The sequence below is a fragment of the Argopecten irradians genome, chromosome 12 (genome assembly GCF_041381155.1).
Source record: "Argopecten irradians isolate NY chromosome 12, Ai_NY, whole genome shotgun sequence".
NCBI classification, from domain to species: domain Eukaryota; kingdom Metazoa; phylum Mollusca; class Bivalvia; order Pectinida; family Pectinidae; genus Argopecten; species Argopecten irradians.
The window spans coordinates 40,622,841-40,644,386 of NC_091145.1; the positions used below are offsets into that span (position 1 = coordinate 40,622,841).

Genomic DNA, 21,546 nt, shown 5'->3' on the forward strand with positions numbered 1-21,546 from the left:
TGAATGTTATGGACACACCATACAGCTGCTGACCTCTTGACGCTAGTGGTTAGGGACACATTGATGAGTTCCATTCTTCAGTGATTTTACGTGTTAGGACACATAATACAGCTGTTTGGACCTTCCAAGGGTCTCATCCAGTGATGTTAGGGACACCACAACACACTGTTTTTGCCCTTCTAGGTCTCACCCCAGTGAGATGTGTAGGATCACCATACAGCTGCTTTGTCCTAGGAACTCATCAGTGATGTTAGGGACACAATACAGCTTTTTGACCTTCTAGGTCTCAGTCAGTGATGTTAGGGGACAGCCATACAGCTGGCTTTGTCCGTTCTAGGACTGCCATCATGTGATGTTAGGGACACCATACATCTGGGGGGGGTTTTGACCATTCTAGGTCTCAGCATGTGATTGTTAGGGACACCATACAGCAGCCTGTCCTTTAAGATCTCATCAGTGGATGTTAGGGATACCATAACGCCTGTTTCATCCTTCTAGGAATTGTCAGTGATGTTTAGGGAAACCATACATCTTTCTTTTAGGTGTCGTTCTAGAGTCATCAGCTGTTTCCATCTTTCTAAGACTCATCAGTGATGTTAGGGACACCATACATCTATTTTTGTCCGTTCTAGACTGATCTAGGATTCATCAGTGATGTTAGGGACACCATACAACTTTTTGTTCCTTCTATGAATTGTCAGTGATGTTAGGGACACCATACAGCTACCTCTGTGCTAGGACTCATCAGTGATGTTAGGGACACCATACGCCTGTTTCATCTTTCTAGGAATTGTCAGTGATGTTAGGGACACCATACGCCTGTTTCATCTTTCTAGGAATTGTCAGTGACGTTAGGGACACCATACAGCTGTTTCGTCCTTCTAGGACTTGTCAGTGATGTTAGGGACACCATAGAGCTGTTTTGTCCTTCTAGGACTGATCTAGGACTTGTCAGTGATGTTAGGGACACCATACGCCTGTTTCATCCTTCTAGGACTCATCAGTAATGTAAGAGAAACCATACATCTATTTTGTTGTTCTAGGACTCATCAGTGATGTAAGGGACACCATACATCTGTTACACTTTCTAGGACTTGTCAGTGATGTCAGGGACGCCATACATTTGTTCCATCTTTCTAGGACTTATCAGTGATGTTAGGGACACCATACAGCTGTTCCATCATTCTAGGACTTATCAGTGATGTTAGGGACACCATACAGCTGTTTCGTCCTTCTAGGACTCATCAGTGATGTTAGGGAAACCATATAGCTATTTTGTCGTTCTAATTTTTAAATCAGATATATGTTATGGAACTACAGACCAATTGAAAAACAGAAGAAAAATAAAGAAACAAAACAAAAGGTTCCTTTTTAATATATATACAATTTTAACAGCACTTTTCTAGAACTTTTCGAAAACAATACAAATCTATTCACAACCAAATAATGGTACATTGTAGGAGACAAAAGGGGTAAATAAAAGAAAAATTGTCAAAACATTGGTGGTTATAATGATAGTTTAAATCTAGTTTTAGTACCTTAATGCATTTCTGTTAGATTTCCTATTACACATATTTACAGTGTAAGACTGACGAGACAGAAAATCTTGAACCCTCTGACTACCAGGATTAATATTTATTTGCCAAACAACATCCTGTAAATCAGATACTAAGTCAGGGAGCATGTCAAGGACTAGATAATGATATACTGTTACAGTACATAGTTATTTACATAGTCACACTTACTGTCCTACAAATATAAACAGCTGACCTCTATTATTGACTGATTCCTAGTTTTCTGGTTAAAAATTACAAGAATCAATGGCACTTAATCAAAAAAATATTTATATTGATGTTTATCAAAGAATAATTTTCAACTTACCAGTAGTTGTTGTTATACTGATACTAAGGATCTTATTGCAGTTTCATCATGAAACAAAAAAGATTGATACTCTAATTCACTATAATAGATTATAATCTGTCAGGTTTAAGTATCTTGTAAATTTCAACCAGCTTTTAATGCCAAATCCAAAAGTGTAAATAAACAAAGAAACAAAACTAAAACAAACCATAGTCCTGATTCAAGTTAGGAATGCCAATATAATAAACTTTTCTAAAATCAAATGCTCATAATTTCCAAAACCCAATCCTTCATTAACATCTTCATAATTATAAACGTAAAAATATTGCAAACAAAGAAATATTAAATAATAGAAAACTTGCTGGATAGCTCCTTTAACCATTGATGTTACAACACAGTTTAAATCGTTCACCTCTGAAATTCCAAAATAGGCTATGCCAGCCGTTAAACTAGAAAAACCTAAATGCGTCTTCAGAAATGACTAAGAAGTAAACCAATCGTGTAGTACAGATAATTTGAGCAGTACTGCCCAGTATCCTCAGGTCGAGTCCGTCCCGTGTCGGGATTGTAGACTCGTCCGTCATACGTGTACCTCACTAGTACACTACTGGAAAGTACTTCTCTAACAAACACCCTGCTGCTGTCGAAACACAACCCGAATAGCTCTGTCACGTCAAAAAGTCCATCAAAAAGTCACACTTATTGATGTTTTCTCCACCGAAGTCTAATGTCCCATTCTATGTTTATGTCCGCGTACAGATGATTTCCCAATCTCACCACAAAAACTCACAGAATATCCATTGTACATCAACAGATGTAAAAGTTCAATACCGAAGGGCCCTGATCCAGTTGTGAACAGGACAGTTCATGGGAACATCTGACGTGACTTTACAGAGAACTTCTGGGTCTAGTGTTTCTTAGGACGGCAGCAGGGTCTAACCTCAGCAGCCAGACTGGTTTATCGTCTTGCCACTCCTCTTGGTCACGTTCATGGTGGTAAATTGCTGAAAAATTAAACATCAAAATCAATTCATGGTCTATCAATTTAGGTAATTTTGTTAATAATAAGAACATGTTCTTCAATTGTACATACCAAAGATAGAAAACAAGGACCTAATACAATACATAGTCATACTTGAGATTTTAATCTTCTTTGATGGGAGCTATTTTTGACTCCAGTTCTGAATGAAGAAACTTCAAGACCATTTTGTGAATCACCAATGAAGTCCTCAAGAAATAGTAGTGACAGAGTTGGATACAAAGATATCAAAATCTGAATTATCTTCCTTTTGCCATGGCACAATGCCTTCAGCTTCGGACAACCGAAAGTCTGTATACACATTGCCTTTATATGTCTTTGAGGTAGGTAAAAGGTCAGTATATAGGTTAAAGTCACTTATTTTTAGTATGTGACACACTATGTGACACACTACATCACCTAGGGTGAACCCACGACCAAAATTTGCATTCTATACATTAAATATACAATGGAAGGATACAAAGCAAATTAAAGCCCCCACCCTCCTCTCTGGCTAACCCTTTAACTCTCTGTGAGATTGTAGTTTAATAGCTTAGTGTAGCTTACTTACTTCTGAACAGGTAGGATGGATTCCTATCGTGTCATCAAAGTCTTTCTTGGTTGCACCTAGTCTCATTCCAAGTGCATAGCCCTGAGTTATCTCCCCTGCGTCTGGTCCACAAACATGGAATCCCACCACTCGTTCCTACAAAACATATTTAAGTCAGTTCGCACATAAAACAATGATTTCAACCTCAGCAAAATCATGATTTTACTATATTTCAAGAATAGAACAACCTAGGCAACATATTACTGTAATACAGCAAAAACATACGCGGTAGGTACATTCTGACAAAACCAATGCTGGTTGCAGGATAAAAATGTACATTTATACTTGTAACATATCATTTAAACTGATTATTTTATATGATTCTTGGTTTGTTTTCTTTTACTGCCAGGGTCAGGTATTGACATTCCAGGTTTTGATGGAAGAAGAAAACCAGAGTACCTGCAGAAAAACACCGATCAGTAGTCAGTACCTGGCAACAGCCCCACATGGGATTCAAACTCGGGCCCCAGAGGTGGAGGGCTGGTGGTAAATCTGATCCTATGTAAGACAATATAATTTTGCAATAAAATTTTTAAACAAGGGAAGATAACTTACCTTGTCTGGAATGTGACAGATGATTTTAGCGTAGCAGATATTTTCTGCCCGTTTGGCCACAGTCCACTCCAGCGGCCAGAAGTTTGTGTGGTACACCTGAAATGACAAATCAACATTTAGATCTGTTTACTCCTTCTGGTACATTTAGCTAAATGATTGATGTCGAGTTTAATGATTAGAATCTTACTCATACTTATTTTCATCCATCTAACTAACCTTTAATAATAACTTATCGAGTAATGACATATTGCTATATATAAAAGACATATATAAAACACAACAGTATTTTGAGTTTCCAAGCTGAAATACACAGCAGAAGCTCTAACTCAAACTTTTATGTTTAATTTGAAGCGTTTTGTCTGTCAAAGTACAATATACCCCAATACTCTGATGATAAGTTTAACCTCGATCATACACTTTGATTTAACAAGGTCTGACTACAACCACATGGCTATATCACTCCTTACCTCGATGTTATCCTCGCCAAACTTCTCTATAGCGGCCTCCTCCGAGTAGCCAATGGCGCCGTATTCCAGAGGTGTAAATACTGTGGTAGCTACATTGACATAGTCGGTCTGTTGGGAAAAATCATAAAACACCATCTTAATGATATTAAAAGCTTCCTTTATGAGGTATTCAAAGGGAATATGAAACTATTACCATATATGTTCAAATTTTGGAGCCTGGCTTACCCCTTTTAACCTTCAACCAATCTCTTATCTGGGAAACTGATAGATACTGTCTATCCAGATAGACCATATAGTCTAACTTACCAGGACTTTACTGTTATTATACAGACGTCGGGCCAGGAGTTTGTCTGACTGTATGACCAAAGATAGACCATATAGTCTAACTTACCAGGACTTTACTGTTATTATACAGACGTCGGGCCAGGAGTTTGTCTGACTGTATGACCAAAGATAGACCATATAGTCTAACTTACCAGGACTTTACTGTTATTATACAGACGTCGGGCCAGGAGTTTGTCTGACTGTATGACCAAAGAAAGACCATATAGTCTAACTTACCAGGACTTTACTGTACAGACGTCGGGCCAGGAGTTTGTCTTACTGTATGACCAACGATGACCATATAGTCTAACTTACCAGGACTTTACTGTTATTATGAAGACGTCGGCCAGGAGTTTGTCTGACTGTATGACCAAAGATAGACCATATAGTCTAACTTACCAGGACTTTACTGTTATTATACAGACGTCGGGCCAGGAGTTTGTCTGACTGTATGACCAAAGATAGACCATATAGTCTAACTTACCAGGACTTTACTGTTATTATACAGACGTCGGGCCAGGAGTTTGTCTGACTGTATGACCATATAGTCTAACTTACCAGGACTTTACTGTTATTATACAGACGTCGGGCCTAAATGTCCAAAGATACCAGGACTTTGACTGTAGTCTAACTTACCAGGACTTTACTTAGACAGGAGTTTGTCTGACTAGTATGACCAAAGATTAGACCGGGCTAACATACCAGGACTTAGACTGTATTTAGACGTCGGGCCAGAGTTTGTCATGACTTGTATGACCCAAGATAGACATACAGGACTTTACTGTACAGACTCGGCAGGAGTTTGTCTGACTGTTACTATTATACAGACCAGACCATATAGTCTAACTTACCAGGAGTCTTTACTGTTATTATACAGACGTCGGCCAGGAGTTTTGTCTGACTGTATGACCAAAGAAAGACCATATAGTCTAACTTACCAGGACTTTACTGTTATTATACAGACGTCGGGGCCAGGAGTTTGTCTGACTGTATGACCAAAGATGAGACCATATAGGTCTAACTTACCATGACTTTACTGTACAGACGTCGGGCCAGGAGTTTGTCTGACTGTATGACCAAACGATGACCATATAGTCTAACTTACCAGGACTTTACTGTTATTATACAGACGTCGGGCCAGGAGTTTGTCTGACTGTATGACCAAAGATAGACCATATAGTCTAACTTACCAGGACTTTACTGTTATTATACAGACGTCGGGCCAGGAGTTTGTCTGACTGTATGACCAAAGATAGACCATATAGTCTAACTAGACTTTACTGATACATACAGGACTTTACTGTTATGACACATATAGTCTAGACGTCGGGCCAGGAGTTTGTCTGACTGTATGACCAACGATCACCATATAGTCTAACTTACCAGGACTTTACTGTTATTATACAGACGTCGGGCCAGGAGTTTGCCTGCCTGTATTGCCACTGGTGTCAGCTCCAGTTTCCCCTCCAGGATGTCTCCGATTGCATAGATGTTAGATACATTTGTTGCTTCAGCCTCATTGGCAATAACTTTACCATTCCTGTTGGAAATAAGCAGATTATAATGAAAGGGAGATAACTTTACCATTCCTGTTGGAAATAAGCAGATTATAATGAAAGGGAGATAACTTTACCATTCCTGTTGGAAATAAGCAGATTATAATGAAAGGGAGATAACTTTATGTCAGCAGTCTAACATCAGTTTTTTAAATGGTCAATGATTACTGATTTTCCTACAAAATTAAAGAGTTGATGCTAATTAATACACCATATAGACGACATAAAAATTTGTGGTATGATGATAAATAACGGAATAAATAGTTATATATAGTCAATCTTAATATTTAGAAAAGCAAATATAATTAATATTCTATACCTAAAAACTAATGTTCTGTCAAAAAATGTGTGACTTCAAGGATTTATAAGTGAGAAGGATTTGTCACTGTCTTCTACACTACTAAACACCACGCGATGCGGCTATGAACCGGGAAAGGGTCAAAGAGAAATTCACACTTGAGAGTGAGTAGCCAAATCTTGTCCCATTTGTTTATCTATGACACATTTACTCGTGAGTAGACTTACTTGTTGAGGTTTACACCCACTTTGTCCAGTCCTATATTACTTGTGACAGGGTCTCTGCCAATGGCAAATATCACCTGGAAAATAACATTTTACACATATGACTATTTACACAAACATTTTACACGTATGACTATTTACACAAACAATTTACACATATGACTATTTACACAATCAATTAACACGTATGGCTATTTACATGTATGACTTTTTACACGTATGACTATTTACGCTATCAATTTTCAGATATGACTATTTACACAAACAATTTACATGTATGACTATTTACACAAATGTTTTACACGTATGACTATTTACACAATCATTTTACACATATGACTATTTACACGTATGAATACACAAACAATTTACACATATAACTATTTACGCTATCAATTTACACATATGACTATTTACGCTATTAATTTACACGTATGACTATTTACACAATCAATTTGCGTGAATTTAAAAAAAATAAAAAAGAAGCAAAAATGGATATCCGGAGAAAAACCACCGACCAGTGGTCAGTACTGCCTCAAATGAGATTCAAACCCTCGACCCAGAGGCAAAGGGCTTGTGGTAAAATGTTGGGACATGTTAACCACTTGGCTATCGTGGCTCTTTTACCTCTATATGATATATAATATGATGAATGTCAACACATCATCAGCAATGCTCTCTTCTATAGTATATCAGGATTGAACATTTACAATTTTTACAAATTATACAAATTCATTGAGCTAAAATTCTTTTGTGGCAATTCATAAGTGTGAAATTTATCTATAAACATACATGAAAAATAAATTCACATAAGTCCAGTTATAAGACACAAACGAGTATTTGACTTACTATGTTAAAGGTATTGCAGTACTCAGTTCTGTCTGAGTATTTACCATAGACCTAACAAGTATTTGACTTACAGTGTTAAAGGTATCGCTGTACTCGGTCCCGTCCGAGTATTTCCCATAGACCTTAGTATTTTGACTTCCAGTTGTTAAAAGGTATCGCTGTACTCTCGTATCCCGAAAGGAATTTACCGTAGACCTTAACAAGCTAAATTTGACTTAAATTGTTAAAGGTATCGCTGTAGCTCGGGTCCCCCCCGTAATGGTATTTACCACATAGACCTAACAAGTATTTGATTTACAGTAATAAAGAAATTAGCTGTACTTCGGTTCTGTCTTGATAATTTACGTCCGTAGACCTAACAAGTATTTGACATACAGTATTAAAGGTATTGCTGTACTCAGTTCTGTATGAGTATTATACCATAGACCTAACAAGTACTTTTGATTTACATTTTTAAAGGTATTTGCTGTACTCGGGTTCCGTAAGGGTATTTACCATAGACCTAACAAGTATTTGACTTACAGTGTATTAAAGGTATTGCTGTACTGCGGTTCTGTCTGAGTAATTTACCATAGACCTAACAAGTAATTGAATATACAGTATTAAGAGGTATTGCTGTACTCTTGTTCTGGTCTGAGATTAACTGTAGACCTAACAAGTATTTGCAGGACAAACCTTGGTAGGGACACATGGACGGACAAGTGATTAGAGGACAAACCTTGGTAGGGACACATGGACGGACAAAGTGATTAGATGACAAAACCTTGGTAGGGACACATGGGACGGACAAAGTGATTAGATGACAAACCTTGGTAGGGACACATGGACGGACAAAGTGATTAGAGGACAAACCTTGGTAGGGACACATGGACGGACAAAGTGATTAGAGGACAAACCTTGGTAGGGACACATGGACGGACAAAGTGATTAGAGGACAAACCTTGGTAGGGACACATGGACGGACAAAGTGATTAGAGGACAAACCTTGGTAGGGACACATGGACGGACAAAGTGATTAGAGGACAAACCTTGGTAGGGACACATGGACGGACAAAGTGATTAGATGACAAACCTTGGTAGGGACACATGGACGGACAAAGTGATTAGATGACAAACCTTGGTAGGGACACATGGACGGACAAAGTTGATGCCATTAGCCTCCATATAATCTCCAATCTTGTCAGCCATTTGTTGATCAAACCCTCGCAGTAGAATGGACCGCACCATAATCGTGACGTCTAGTCCGATGCCATGGAGGAACCCCCCACACTCCAGGGATACATAGGAAGCTCCAACCAGCAGGGTTTTACCAGGACAATAGCTCAGGGAAAAGAGGTCATCACTGAAACAATAGGTAAAATAAATAATAATAGGATAATGGCATATACAAAAGCATAACAAGAGATCCAAATATTTATCAATACAGTGACTTTTGCATCCATCTTGAATTTTGGACAGACAGAGCAATGTTTCAGTAGAGATAAAAATAAGTAATTTCTTGAGATGCCCTTCCACTCGAGTCCCACCAATTTTCAGCATCCGTAACTATAGAAGAACTTTCAAATATATTTTTCAGGATGGCGGCCATGATGGCTATCTAGAATTTCAGATTGACCCAAAAAATAACAACACTTGGTCAGGACCATGTCAGGATCATTTAATTCAAGTTTCAGTTAAACTGCACTAGTAGAACTTGAGAAATTCAAAATGGGTTTAAAGATTGCGGCTTTCAGATCGACCTGAAAAAAACTAGAACTGTCACTACAGTGTCACACTAATTAGGGTTTTTAATTAGTAATAACTCCATTGATAGGGGACATTGCAGAACTCTTTATAGTCAACTCTCTTCATGGCAGGGTTCAGTGTATCAAATTTTATCAAAATATGTAAAGTCGTTTAGGAGGAGTTTGCTGGACAAAGTTTTGTCTACAGACAAGACAGATGGAAGGACAGACAGACGGACAACCCGATTCCAGATTACCCCCCTCCTCTCCCTACAATAACATCTCTGACAGTGTCTATACATACCTAGTGAATCCATACTCCTGGGCCCCTCGGTATATCAGGTTAACGTGGTCTCTACAGCTTACAATAACACCTCTCTACAGTGTCCTATATATACCTATGTGATGATTCTGTAACTCTTCAGCCCCCTGGTATATCTCAGGATAACGTGGTCTCTACAGCTACAATAACATCACTTCCCTTGTGACAGTGTCTTTACAGTACCTAGTGATACTGTTACTCCTTGAGCGCCTGGTATATCAGGATAACGTGGTCTCTACTGCTACAATAACATCTCTGACAGTGTTCTATATAAATACCTAGTGATTCTGTACTCTTGAGCCCTCTGGTAAATATCACAGAAAACGTAGTCTCAGTGACAGCTACTGGTATATAACTCTACTCTGAACAGTATCTTATACTCATACCTAGTGATTTCCGTCTACTCCTGGGCCCTGGTATATCAGGATAATGTGGGCCTCTACAGCTACAATAACATCTCTGACAGTATCTATACATACCTAGTGATTCCATACTTCTTGAGGCCCCTGGTATTTCAGGATAATGTGGGCTCTACAGCTACAATAACATCTTGACAGTGTCTATATAGATACCATAGTGGACTCCGTATTCCTGGAGCACCCTGGTATAATCAGGATAACGTGGTCTCTACAGCCACAATAAACATATCTGACAGAGTCAGGTTAGTTATACCTAGTGACTCTGTACTCCTGGGCCTTGGGTTAATACAGGATACGTGGTCTCTACAGCTTACAATAACATCTCTGACAGTGTCTATACATACCTAGTCGGTGATCCGTGTATTCCTGGGCCCTGGTATATCAGGATAACGTGGGGTCTCTACAGCCACAATAACACCTCTTGACAGTGTCTATATGATACCTAGTGACTTCCGTACTCGCCTGGGCCCGGATGGTATATCTGAGGATAACGTGGTCTCTCTACAGCTACAATAACATCTCTGACAGTGTCTCTAGATACATACTAGTGAGTCCGTACTATTCCGTACTCCTGGGCCCTTGAGCTATAATCAGGATAACGTTAGTCTCTACAGCTACAATAATAACATCTCTTGACAGTGTCTATACCATACCTAGTGATTACCGTACTCCTGGGGCCCTTGTATATCAGGATAACGTAGTCCTACAGCTACCATATACATGTCTGTCTGACAGTGCTCTATTACTTAACCTTGTGATTCTGTTACTCATTGGCCTCTGGTATATCAGTTATACGTGGTCTCTACAGCCACAATAACAGCTCTGACAGTGTCTATAGATAACTAGTGACTCCGTATACTCCTGACGCCGCCTGGTATATCAAGGATAACGTGGTCTCTACTCTACAGCTACATAGCAATACACATCTCTGACAGTGTCCATTAGATATCCTAGTGACTCCAGACGACCTTGGTCCCCTCGGTATAAATGTTCAGGAATAACTTGGTCTCTACAGCTACAATAACATCTCTGACAGTTTGTCTCTATATACATTACAACCTAGTGAGTTCCTGTACTAGTGATCCTGTAGGCCCCCTGGTATATCAGGATAACGTGGTCTCTAACAGCAATAAACATCTTGACAGTGTTATAACATATAACATCTCTGACAGTGTATACTAAACATACCTAGTGATTCCTGTACTCCTGGGCCCCTGTATATCAGGATAACGTTGGTCTCTACAGCTACAATAACATCTCTGACAGTGTCTATACATACCTAGTGATTCCGTACTCGCTGGGCCCCCCTGGTATATCAGGATAACTTGGCCTCTCTTCACTACAGTGCTACAATAACATCTCTGACAGTGTCTATACATACCTAGTGAATCCATACTCCTGGGCCCTCGGTATATCAGGATAACGTGGTCTCTACAGCTACAATAACATCTCTGACAGTGTCTATATATACCTAGTGATTCTGTACTCTTGAGCCCCCTGGTATATCAGGATAACGTGGTCTCTACAGCTACAATAACATCTCTATCAGTGTCTTTACATACCTAGTGATTCTGTACTCTTGAGCCCCTGGTATATATCAGGATTAATGTGGGCTCTCTACAGCTACAATAAACATCTCTGACAGTGTCTATACAACCGAGTGATTCCATACTCCTGGGCCCTGGTATATCAGGATAACGTGGCCTCTCTCCTACAGCTACAATAACATCTCTGACAGTGTCTATACAGCCACAATAACATCTCTGACAGTGTCTATAGATACCTAGTGACTCCGTACTCCTGGGCCCCTGGTATATCAGGATAACGTGGCCTCTCTCCTACAGCTACAATAACATCTCTGACAGTGTCTATACATACCTAGTGATTCCGTACTCCTGGGCCCCTGGTATATCAGGATAACGTGGTCTCTACAGCTACAATAACATCTCTGACAGTGTCTATACATACCTAGTGATTCCATACTCCTGGGCCCCTGGTATATCAGGACCTAAACGTGGTCTCTACAGCTACAATAACATCTCTGACAGTGTCTATATACATACCTAGTGATTCCGTACTCCTGGGCCCCTGGTATATCAGGATAACGTGGCCTCTCTCCTACAGCTACAATAACATCTCTGACAGTGTCTATACATACCTAGTGATTCCGTACTCCTGGGCCCCTGGTATATCAGGATAACGTGGCCTCTCTCCTACAGCTACAATAACATCTCTGACAGTGTCTATACAGCCACAATAACATCTCTGACAGTGTCTATAGATACCTAGTGACTCCGTACTCCTGGGCCCCTGGTATATCAGGATAACGTGGTCTCTACAGCTACAATAACATCTCTGACAGTGTCTATACATACCTAGTGATTCCGTACTCCTGGGCCCCTGGTATATCAGGATAACGTGGTCTCTACAGCTACAATAACATCTCTGACAGTGTCTATAGATACCTAGTGACTCCGTACTCCTGGGCCCCTGGTATATCAGGATAACTTGGTCTCTACAGCTACAATAACATCTCTGACAGTGTCTATACATACCTAGTGATTCTGTACTCCTGGGCCCCTGGTATATCAGGATAACGTGGTCTCTACAGCTACAATAACATCTCTGACAGTGTCTATACATACCTAGTGATTCTGTACTCTTGAGCCCCTGGTATATCAGGATAACGTGGTCTCTACAGCTACAATAACATCTCTGACAGTGTCTATACATACCTAGTGACTCCGTACTCCTGGGCCCCTGGTATATCAGGATAACGTGGTCTCTACAGCTACAATAACATCTCTGACAGTGTCTATACATACCTAGTGATTCCGTACTCCTGGGCCCCTGGTATATCAGGATAACGTGGTCTCTACAGCTACAATAACATCTCTGGACAGTGTCTATACATACCTAGTGATTCTGTACTCTTGGGCCCTCTGGTATATCAGGATAACGTAGTCTTCTACAGCTACAATAACATCTCTGACAGTGTCTATAGATACCTAGTGACTCCGTACTCCTGGGCCCCTGGTATATCAGGATAACGTGGTCTCTACAGCTACAATAACATCTCTGACAGTGTCTATAGATACCTAGTGACTCCGTACTCCTGGGCCCCTGGTATATCAGGATAACGTGGCCTCTCTCCTACAGCTACAATAACATCTCTGACAGTGTCTATACATACCTAGTGACTCCGTACTCCTGGGCCCCTGGTATATCAGGATAACGTGGTCTCTACAGCTACAATAACATCTCTGACAGTGTCTATACATACCTAGTGATTCTGTACTCTTGAGCCCCTGGTATATCAGGATAACGTGGTCTCTACAGCTACAATAACATCTCTGACAGTGTCTATACATACCTAGTGATTCTGTACTCTTGAGCCCCTGGTATATCAGGATAACGTAGTCTCTACAGCTACAATAACATCTCTGACAGTGTATATACATACCTAGTGATTCTGTACTCTTGAGCCCCTGGTATATCAGGATAACGTAGTCTCTACAGCTACAATAACATCTCTGACAGTGTCTATATACATACCTAGTGATTCTGTACTCTTGAGCCTCTGGTATATCAGGATAACGTAGTCTCTACAGCTACAATAACATCTCTGACAGTATCTATACATACCTAGTGATTCCGTATTCCTGGGCCCCTGGTATATCAGGATAACGTGGTCTCTACAGCTACAATAACATCTCTGACAGTGTCTCTAGATACCTAGTGACTCCGTACTCCTGGGCCCCTGGTATATCAGGATAACGTGGTCTCTCTCCTACAGCTACAATGAAGTCTCTGGCAGTGTCTATACATACCTAGTGATTCCGTATTCCTGGGCCCCTGGTATATCAGGATAACGTAGTCTCTACAGCTACAATAACATCTCTGGCAGTATCTATACATACCTAGTGATTCCGTATTCCTGGGCCCCTGGTATATCAGGATAACGTGGTCTCTCTCCTACAGCTACAATGAAATCTCTGGCTGTCTTCGTTACCTCTTTACCCTTTTTATTAACAGCCTGAAAAAAAACAACATTCCATTTTTTTACATTACATGACATAAGCTCAGGTATTGGTACAGCGTACATATTATACCTTCTTACTCGTATTGCTATACCATTTGGAATTCCAACGGCATACATGCCATACCTCCCTGCGTGAGACAAAACCTCCCGTATTTTAAAGCCTTTTATTGTCTCCTGGCAGGAGAGTCTAAATTCCCGATTTCTATAAACCCCTCCGTTTTATTTTCGTTGCCACATTTGTGTACATGCTAGGTTAATTTTAGCACGAGAGTAACCACTCCCTGACCCCCTGACCAACACCCAAGTGGCCCTAATTAGCAGCCTTGGGCTATTTCCACCTTAGCTTGTGGTGTCACTTTCACTCACGTCTTTGTATTACGTAAACTGAAGTCAAGCAGCCGATCGGCCGCCTAGAAAACAATCAGCTGGCCTTTCAATAAATTTTATGACTACAGCTAGTGAGCATTACAACAAAACAAATACTGCTTACAACTGTGAATGATTTACTCACGTTTTTAATGTTAAATAGGCCTATCTGTATTTGATGGATGTCACTAACTTTGCAATCGTAATGGCCGCCATTTTGGGTAATTGTAATAGATGATCCGGATTTTATAGAATTTCCGGATTTCCTAATAACCACGTTTTTAAAAATGGAAAAAGTATTATTTTTTTAGAATTTCTGTGTGAATTACTTTTAGAAAAAAAAATATTTATAATAAAAAATTATCAGTAGTAACTGAATTTAAATAAATAAAATTATAAAGAAATTTACTTTTTTTCTCTCTCAGATTAAATTACATTTTGAATACTACTGTAACGATTCTGTTTTTTTTTTTTTTAATTTAGTGCTTGTAAATTTAAGAACTTTATCTAAGTTAATTATCCGTTATTGTGAGAAATTATTAAAAAGCCCAGTCTAATATTATGAACAATAAAACTGCTCCAGAACTGGGTGTATATAGGGATGTGACTACTTTTGCAAAACCACACATTCCTTTATTTCAGTAAAATTCAATATGAATGCAGAATTTCATCATAAAAAAACAGATATTTAATTTATTCATATATGTCGCGCGTATACCTCCCTCTTTTGAGACCAAAATCCCTTAAAATGGTTATCAATCTCCCTTTCCACCCCTAGAAAAATATGGCATGTATGCAACGGTATCAATTAAATTACTTTAAATGATGTGAAATTTTTCAATATTTTATAACATATGTTTCGTTAGGAATGTAGAACAATACATTTATGCCATAATTTGCTTCATAGTTATGTAACAGAATTAGCCTCACTGAATTGTTCCTTTAATTTCCTTAACGATCTTACCTTGATTGTATGTTTATCTACAAACTCAGCGAAGGCATTCTGGTAGTCTACTTTCTTATCACGTAGCTGAACCCTGTATCCCCAATTTAGGGAGCCTATGTAATCCTGAAAAGAAATCAAATTCCATCTAAAATACAAAGTAGATCAACACTTAAAAGACAATCTCACAGAATGAGAATACTGAATCAATTTTATACTTCCTATGATCAAGCTTATAAACTATTGAATGATGTTTATGAACTGCAGCTGTTAAATTGACTAAGAAAGTCACATTTTCTCTTAGGCCCAGGTCACACATTCACGGATCACCTCATCGGATTAGCTACGGATACGATCAGGCATCACCTGTGGTATTCTGTATACGTAATGGTCCACAGTTTTCCGTATAGTAGCTTTATCTTACATAGTTTCACTTGGAAGTATTTTTATCTATTTGTAGCAAATTATGAAAATGTTCAGAATTTTACTATAGTTCAAAGGACTTTGAAAATGGATTATTTGGCATGGTTATATTTAGTTATAACATCCAAAATGGCAAACCAATTAGCGACGACGTATTTGGTAGGAAACCAGGTTTCTGAAGCCTTTTTACAGACAGGTCCCGATAACGACAATAGCTTTTCTAGGGTCAAAGAGTTAATATGGATAATGTTTTTATTTAGTATGTAAATGTGGTTACTTTCAATCATTAACCAACCCAATTAAATAACAGCACCCCACATCATATCGCTTGTGCTAGAGGTCTTCAGAGCCTTTCATACAACTCTTTCTCTATCATTGAGCATAGAAAGAGGTTTGTTTTGGATAAATCGTGAATCATAATTAGTATTATAAGTAAAACTGGTATATATAAATGAGATATCTCATCTATTCTGAAACAATTAGTCTAAGAAGATATAGGTATCCCATACGTTATAACAACCTTACAAACGTGCTACATCAAAATTCCCTTTCAATTCTATAGCTCGTCAGGCACATGTGGAATTATTTTAGTCCTTGCTTTACTAACTGGACATTTTGATGTTCTTTCCCTCAATTAGACATCAGTATTGAGATTACTTCAGGGAAATGATCTATAATGTCAATTCGTCAGTGTACTTTAATGATATGTTTCACTTTAGTTGTGTTGCCAAATTGCTTACTTCGTTGACTATCCTCAGTATATTCATGAAGACCTGAGGGGTTTTTCCAGGGCCATCTGTGAAATTAAATCCATAGTGGCACCGTCGAGATGATCTGTGAATGTGTGACGGGGGCATTAGTCGCATTCAGTTAATAGACAATGTAGACTTACCTGGATGGCATTTCTCATTGTTTCCCAGTTGTGTTGTACTGAAACGTAAATATGATATTCTTTAAGTCAAAATCATTTCATATAATATTATACAAATATCGACCTGTTTTCAGGTGGATACGGTGATTTATCAACTCGAGGAAGTGATATTACCTGAGGCAGAAGGCAGAGGGTTATATCACTTTCGAGGGTTGATAAATCACTGTATCCACCTAAAAACAGGTCAATATCTGTTTTATTATATGGCATTTACATGGTGTAAACCATTTGACTCCATGTATAAGTACATTTATTTCCTCTTCATGATATTGAGTAGCAGTAATACATTTTACTTATTATTGAAAAATCTGACAAAAATATACACAAAAATATTGGCAGGGTCGCATTGATTCCAGTAAACCAGCTGCTTTCTCTTCATCTCGCTGAAATTCCCTTTACGCTATATTTGGGTACGACCTGGACCCATTGGAATCTTATATCAACCTGTGAAGTGATTGTGACGTCATTTTACAAGATTTCTATATTTGGGTACGACCTGGGGGTTCTGGAATCTTATATCAACCTGGGATGCCGTCGCAATGCATAGTTCGGAATTTTCTGGTGGATATTGTGTTTTATCGTGGCTGGAAAGTGTAGTTTCAACCAATCAGTAGCGAGCAAAACACACAGCCATATAATAAGAATAAATATTGCATGTAGTAGATTTTTCGATGTAGAAACTTTACTAAACAATCGAGTAAAACTTGATTTTCACATGTGAATCACAACGCAATAATACGAAAACATTGTCTGATTTTGGTTTTCATCCATGTTTAAGTCGCACTGGTGTACAGGTCACACTCCCAAATTTCAGATAAAAAAGTTGCAACTTATATTCTGGAAAGTAAGGTAATTTGAGTTGAACAGACAATTTCAGATTAGATATGCATTGTACAAAAAGCTTGTTTAATTTCAAGGGTATTACGTGATAACCAGAAACATTTGTGTGTTGATGCTATACTTACTATTTTCTGGGACAATCCATCCAAAATGTCTGGCATCAGCTAAACTGTGACCTACAATATACCATTTATACATTATGTTTGGGCTTCATTTAAATTCTCTACCTTGATCTTCGCTGTGTCGACATAAATTCTGCAGCTCCTAGAATCTATAAACCTTCGCTGATAATAATCTTGTACTTTTAACATCATTCAATCTTCTTCTGACATCTGTTAATTAATTCAACCTTCTGCTAATTACTGCTAGTTCATTTTATCATGAGAACACCAATATAGTCAATGTCATGAAGATGGTTGTCAAGGACACCAAATTCTGTTTCATGAAGATGGTTGTCAAGGCCACCAAATTCTGTATAATGAGGATGGTTGTCAAGGCCTCCAAATTCTGTTTCATGAAGATGGTTGTCAAGGACACCAAATTCTGTATAATGAGGATGGTTGTCAAGGCCTCCAAATTCTGTATAATGAGGATGGTTGTCAAGGACACCAAATTCTGTTTAATGAGGATGGTTGTCAAGGACACCAAATTCTGTATAATGAGGATGGTTGTCAAGGCCTCCAAATTCTGTTTCATGAAGATGGTTGTCAAGGACACCAAATTCTGTATAATGAGGATGGTTGTCAAGGCCACCAAATTCTGTTTCATGAGGATGGTTGTCAAGGCCTCCAAATTCTGTTTAATGAAGGATGGCCTCCAAATTCTGTATAATGAGGATGGTTGTCAAGGCCTCCAAATTCTGTTTCATGAAGATGGTTGTCAAGGCCACCAAATTCTGTATAATGAGGATGGTTGTCAAGGCCACCAAATTCTGTTTCATGAGGATGGTTGTCAAGGCCACCAAATTCTGTTTCATGAAGATGGTTGTCAAGGCCTCCAAATTCTGTATAATGAGGATGGTTGTCAAGGACTCCAAATTCTGTTTCATGAAGATGGTTGTCAAGGCCTCCAAATTCTGTTTAATGAGGATGGTTGTCAAGGCCACCAAATTCTGTTTCATGAAGATGGTTGTCAAGGCCACCAAATTCTGCCATAATTATAATGAGGATGGTTGTCAAGGCCTCCAAATTCTGTATAATGAGGATGGTTGTCAAGGACACCAAATGCTGTATAATGAGGATGGTTGTCAAGGACACCAAATTCTGTTTCATGAAGATGTTTCAAGGCACCAAATTCTGTATGATGAGGATGGTTGTCAAGGACACCAAATTCTGTTATCATGAAGATGGTTGTCAAGGACACCAAATTCTGTATAATGAGGATGGTTGTCAAGGCCACCAAATTCTGTTTCATGAAGATGGTTGTCAAGGCCACCAAATTCTGTTAATGATGAGATGGTTGTCAAGGCACCAAAATCTATGTCATGAGGATGGTTGTCAAGGACACCAAAATCTTTATCATGAGATGGTTGTCAAGGACACCAAAATCTATTCATGAGGATGGTTGTCAAGGACACCAAATTCTGTATCATGAGGATGGTTGTCAAGGACACCAAATTCTATTCATGAGGATGGTTGTCAAGGCCCATTGAGATGGTTTCAGGTCAAGGCAACACCAAATTCTGTTTCTGTATATGAGGATGGTTGTCAAGGACACCAAATTCTGTTTCATGAGGATGGTTGTCAAGGCCTCCAAATTCTGTATAATGAGGATGGTTGTCAAGGCCTCCAAATTCTGTATCATGAGGATGGTTGTCAAGGACACCAAATTCTGTATAATGAGGATGGTTGTCAAGGACACCAAATTCTGTTTCATGAAGATGGTTGTCAAGGACACCAAATTCTGTATAATGAGGATGGTTGTCAAGGACACCAAATTCTGTTTCATGATGATGATGGTTGTCAAGGACACCAAATTCTGTATCATGAGGATGGTTGTCAAGGCCACCAAAATCTATGTCATGAGGATGGTTGTCAAGGACACCAAAATCTATATCATGAGGATGGTTGTCAAGGCCACCAAAATCTATGTCATGAGGATGGTTGTCAAGGACACCAAAATCTATGTCATGATGAGGATGGTTGTCAAGGACACCAAAATCTATGTCATGAGGATGGTTGTCAAGGACACCAAAATCTGTATCATGAGGATGGTTGTCGAGGACACCAAAATCTTATCATAAGGATGGTTGTCAAGGACACCAAAATCTTATGTATCATGAGGATGGTTGTCAAGGACACCAAAATCTATGTCATGAGGATGGTTGTCAAGGACACCAAAATCTTTATCATGAGGATGGTTGTCAAGGACACCAAAATCTATGTCATGAGGATGGTTGTCAAGGACACCAAAATCTTTATCATGAGGATGGTTATCAAGGACCACCAAAATCTAATGAGGATGGTTGTCAAGGACACCAAAATCTATATCATGAGGATGGTTGTCAAGGACACCAAAATCTTTGTCATGAGGATGGTTGTCAAGGACACCAAAATCTCGGTCATGTGATGAGGATGGTTGTCAAGGAACACCAAAATCTTTATATCATGAGGATGGTTGTCAAGGACACCAAAATCTTATCATGAGGATGGTTGTCAAGGACACCAAATCTTGTATTCATGAGGATGGTTGTCAAGGACACCAAAATCTTGTATCATGAGGATGGTTGTCAAGGACACCAAAATTATGTCATGAAGGATGGTTGTCAAGGCCACCATCCCCCCCCCCCCCCCCCCACCCCCCCCCCCCCCCCCCCCCCCCCCCCCCCCCCCCCCCCCCCCCCCCCCCCCCCCCCCCCCCCCCACCCCCCCCCCCCCCCCCCCCCCCCCCCCCTCCCCCCCCCCCCCCCCCCCCCCCCCCCCCCCCCCCCCCCCCCCCCCCCCCCCCCCCCCCCCCCCCCCCCCCCCCCCCCCCCCCCCCCCCCCCCCCCCCCCCCCCCCCCCCCCCTCCCCCCCCCCCCCCCCCCCCCCCCCCCCCCCCCCCCCCCCCCCCCCCCCCCCCCCCCCCCCCCCCCCCCCCCCCCCCCCCCCCCCCCCCCCCCACCCCCCCCCCCCCCCCCCCCCCCCCCCCCCCCCCCCCCCCCCCCCCCCCCCAACACCCCCACACCCCCCCCACACAACACCCCCCACCCACAACCCCCCACACCCCTCTCTATCACAAAACAACACAACACAAACATGAGGATGGTTGTCAAGGAGATGACCACAAGGGCTCCAAACTCTCTTTATCATGAGGAGTTGGTTGTCAAGGACACCAAATATCTGTTATCCAATATGATGTCATGGTGGATGGTTGTCAAGGACACCAAAATCTGTATCATGAGATGGTTGTCAAGGACACCAAAAATTGAGGATCTATATCATGAGGATGGTTGTCAAGGGACACCAAATCTGTTGTCAAGGATACCAAAAATCTTTATCATGAAGATGGTTGTCGAGGACACCAAAATATTCTTTATCATGAGAATGGTTGTCAAGGACAACAAATGTTCTGGTTATCATAGACACAAAAAAGGATGGTTGTCCAAGGACACTCAAATTCTGTATCATGATGGATGGTTGTCAAAGACAACAATTTCTGTATCATGAGGATGGTTGTCAAAGGACAACATGAAATTTCAAGGCCAATTCCATGAGGATGGTTTGCAAAGGACATCAAATTGATATCAAAATGAGGATGGTTGTCAAGGACACCAAATTCTGTATCATGGGGATGG

General features: G+C 40.1%; 1 protein-coding gene across 1 annotated transcript in view; it reads right to left on the bottom strand.

The window, feature by feature from the left end:
• Window positions 1-1,352: 1,352 nt before the first annotated feature.
• Window positions 1,353-21,546, bottom strand: part of LOC138305187 (thioredoxin reductase 1, cytoplasmic-like) — a 49,022-nt gene continuing 28,828 nt past the window's right edge. Inside the window, exons 7-18 of the mRNA XM_069245621.1 lie at window positions 17,897-17,947; window positions 16,893-16,930; window positions 15,599-15,703; window positions 14,147-14,262; window positions 8,878-9,103; window positions 7,833-7,919; window positions 6,916-6,989; window positions 6,218-6,374; window positions 4,511-4,618; window positions 4,044-4,139; window positions 3,450-3,584; window positions 1,353-2,864 (exon numbers count right to left, since the gene is read on the bottom strand). Coding sequence (XP_069101722.1) covers window positions 2,802-2,864; window positions 3,450-3,584; window positions 4,044-4,139; window positions 4,511-4,618; window positions 6,218-6,374; window positions 6,916-6,989; window positions 7,833-7,919; window positions 8,878-9,103; window positions 14,147-14,262; window positions 15,599-15,703; window positions 16,893-16,930; window positions 17,897-17,947 — 1,256 coding nt within the window. The 3' untranslated portion in view covers window positions 1,353-2,801. The remainder of the gene's footprint in view (window positions 2,865-3,449; window positions 3,585-4,043; window positions 4,140-4,510; window positions 4,619-6,217; window positions 6,375-6,915; window positions 6,990-7,832; window positions 7,920-8,877; window positions 9,104-14,146; window positions 14,263-15,598; window positions 15,704-16,892; window positions 16,931-17,896; window positions 17,948-21,546) is intronic.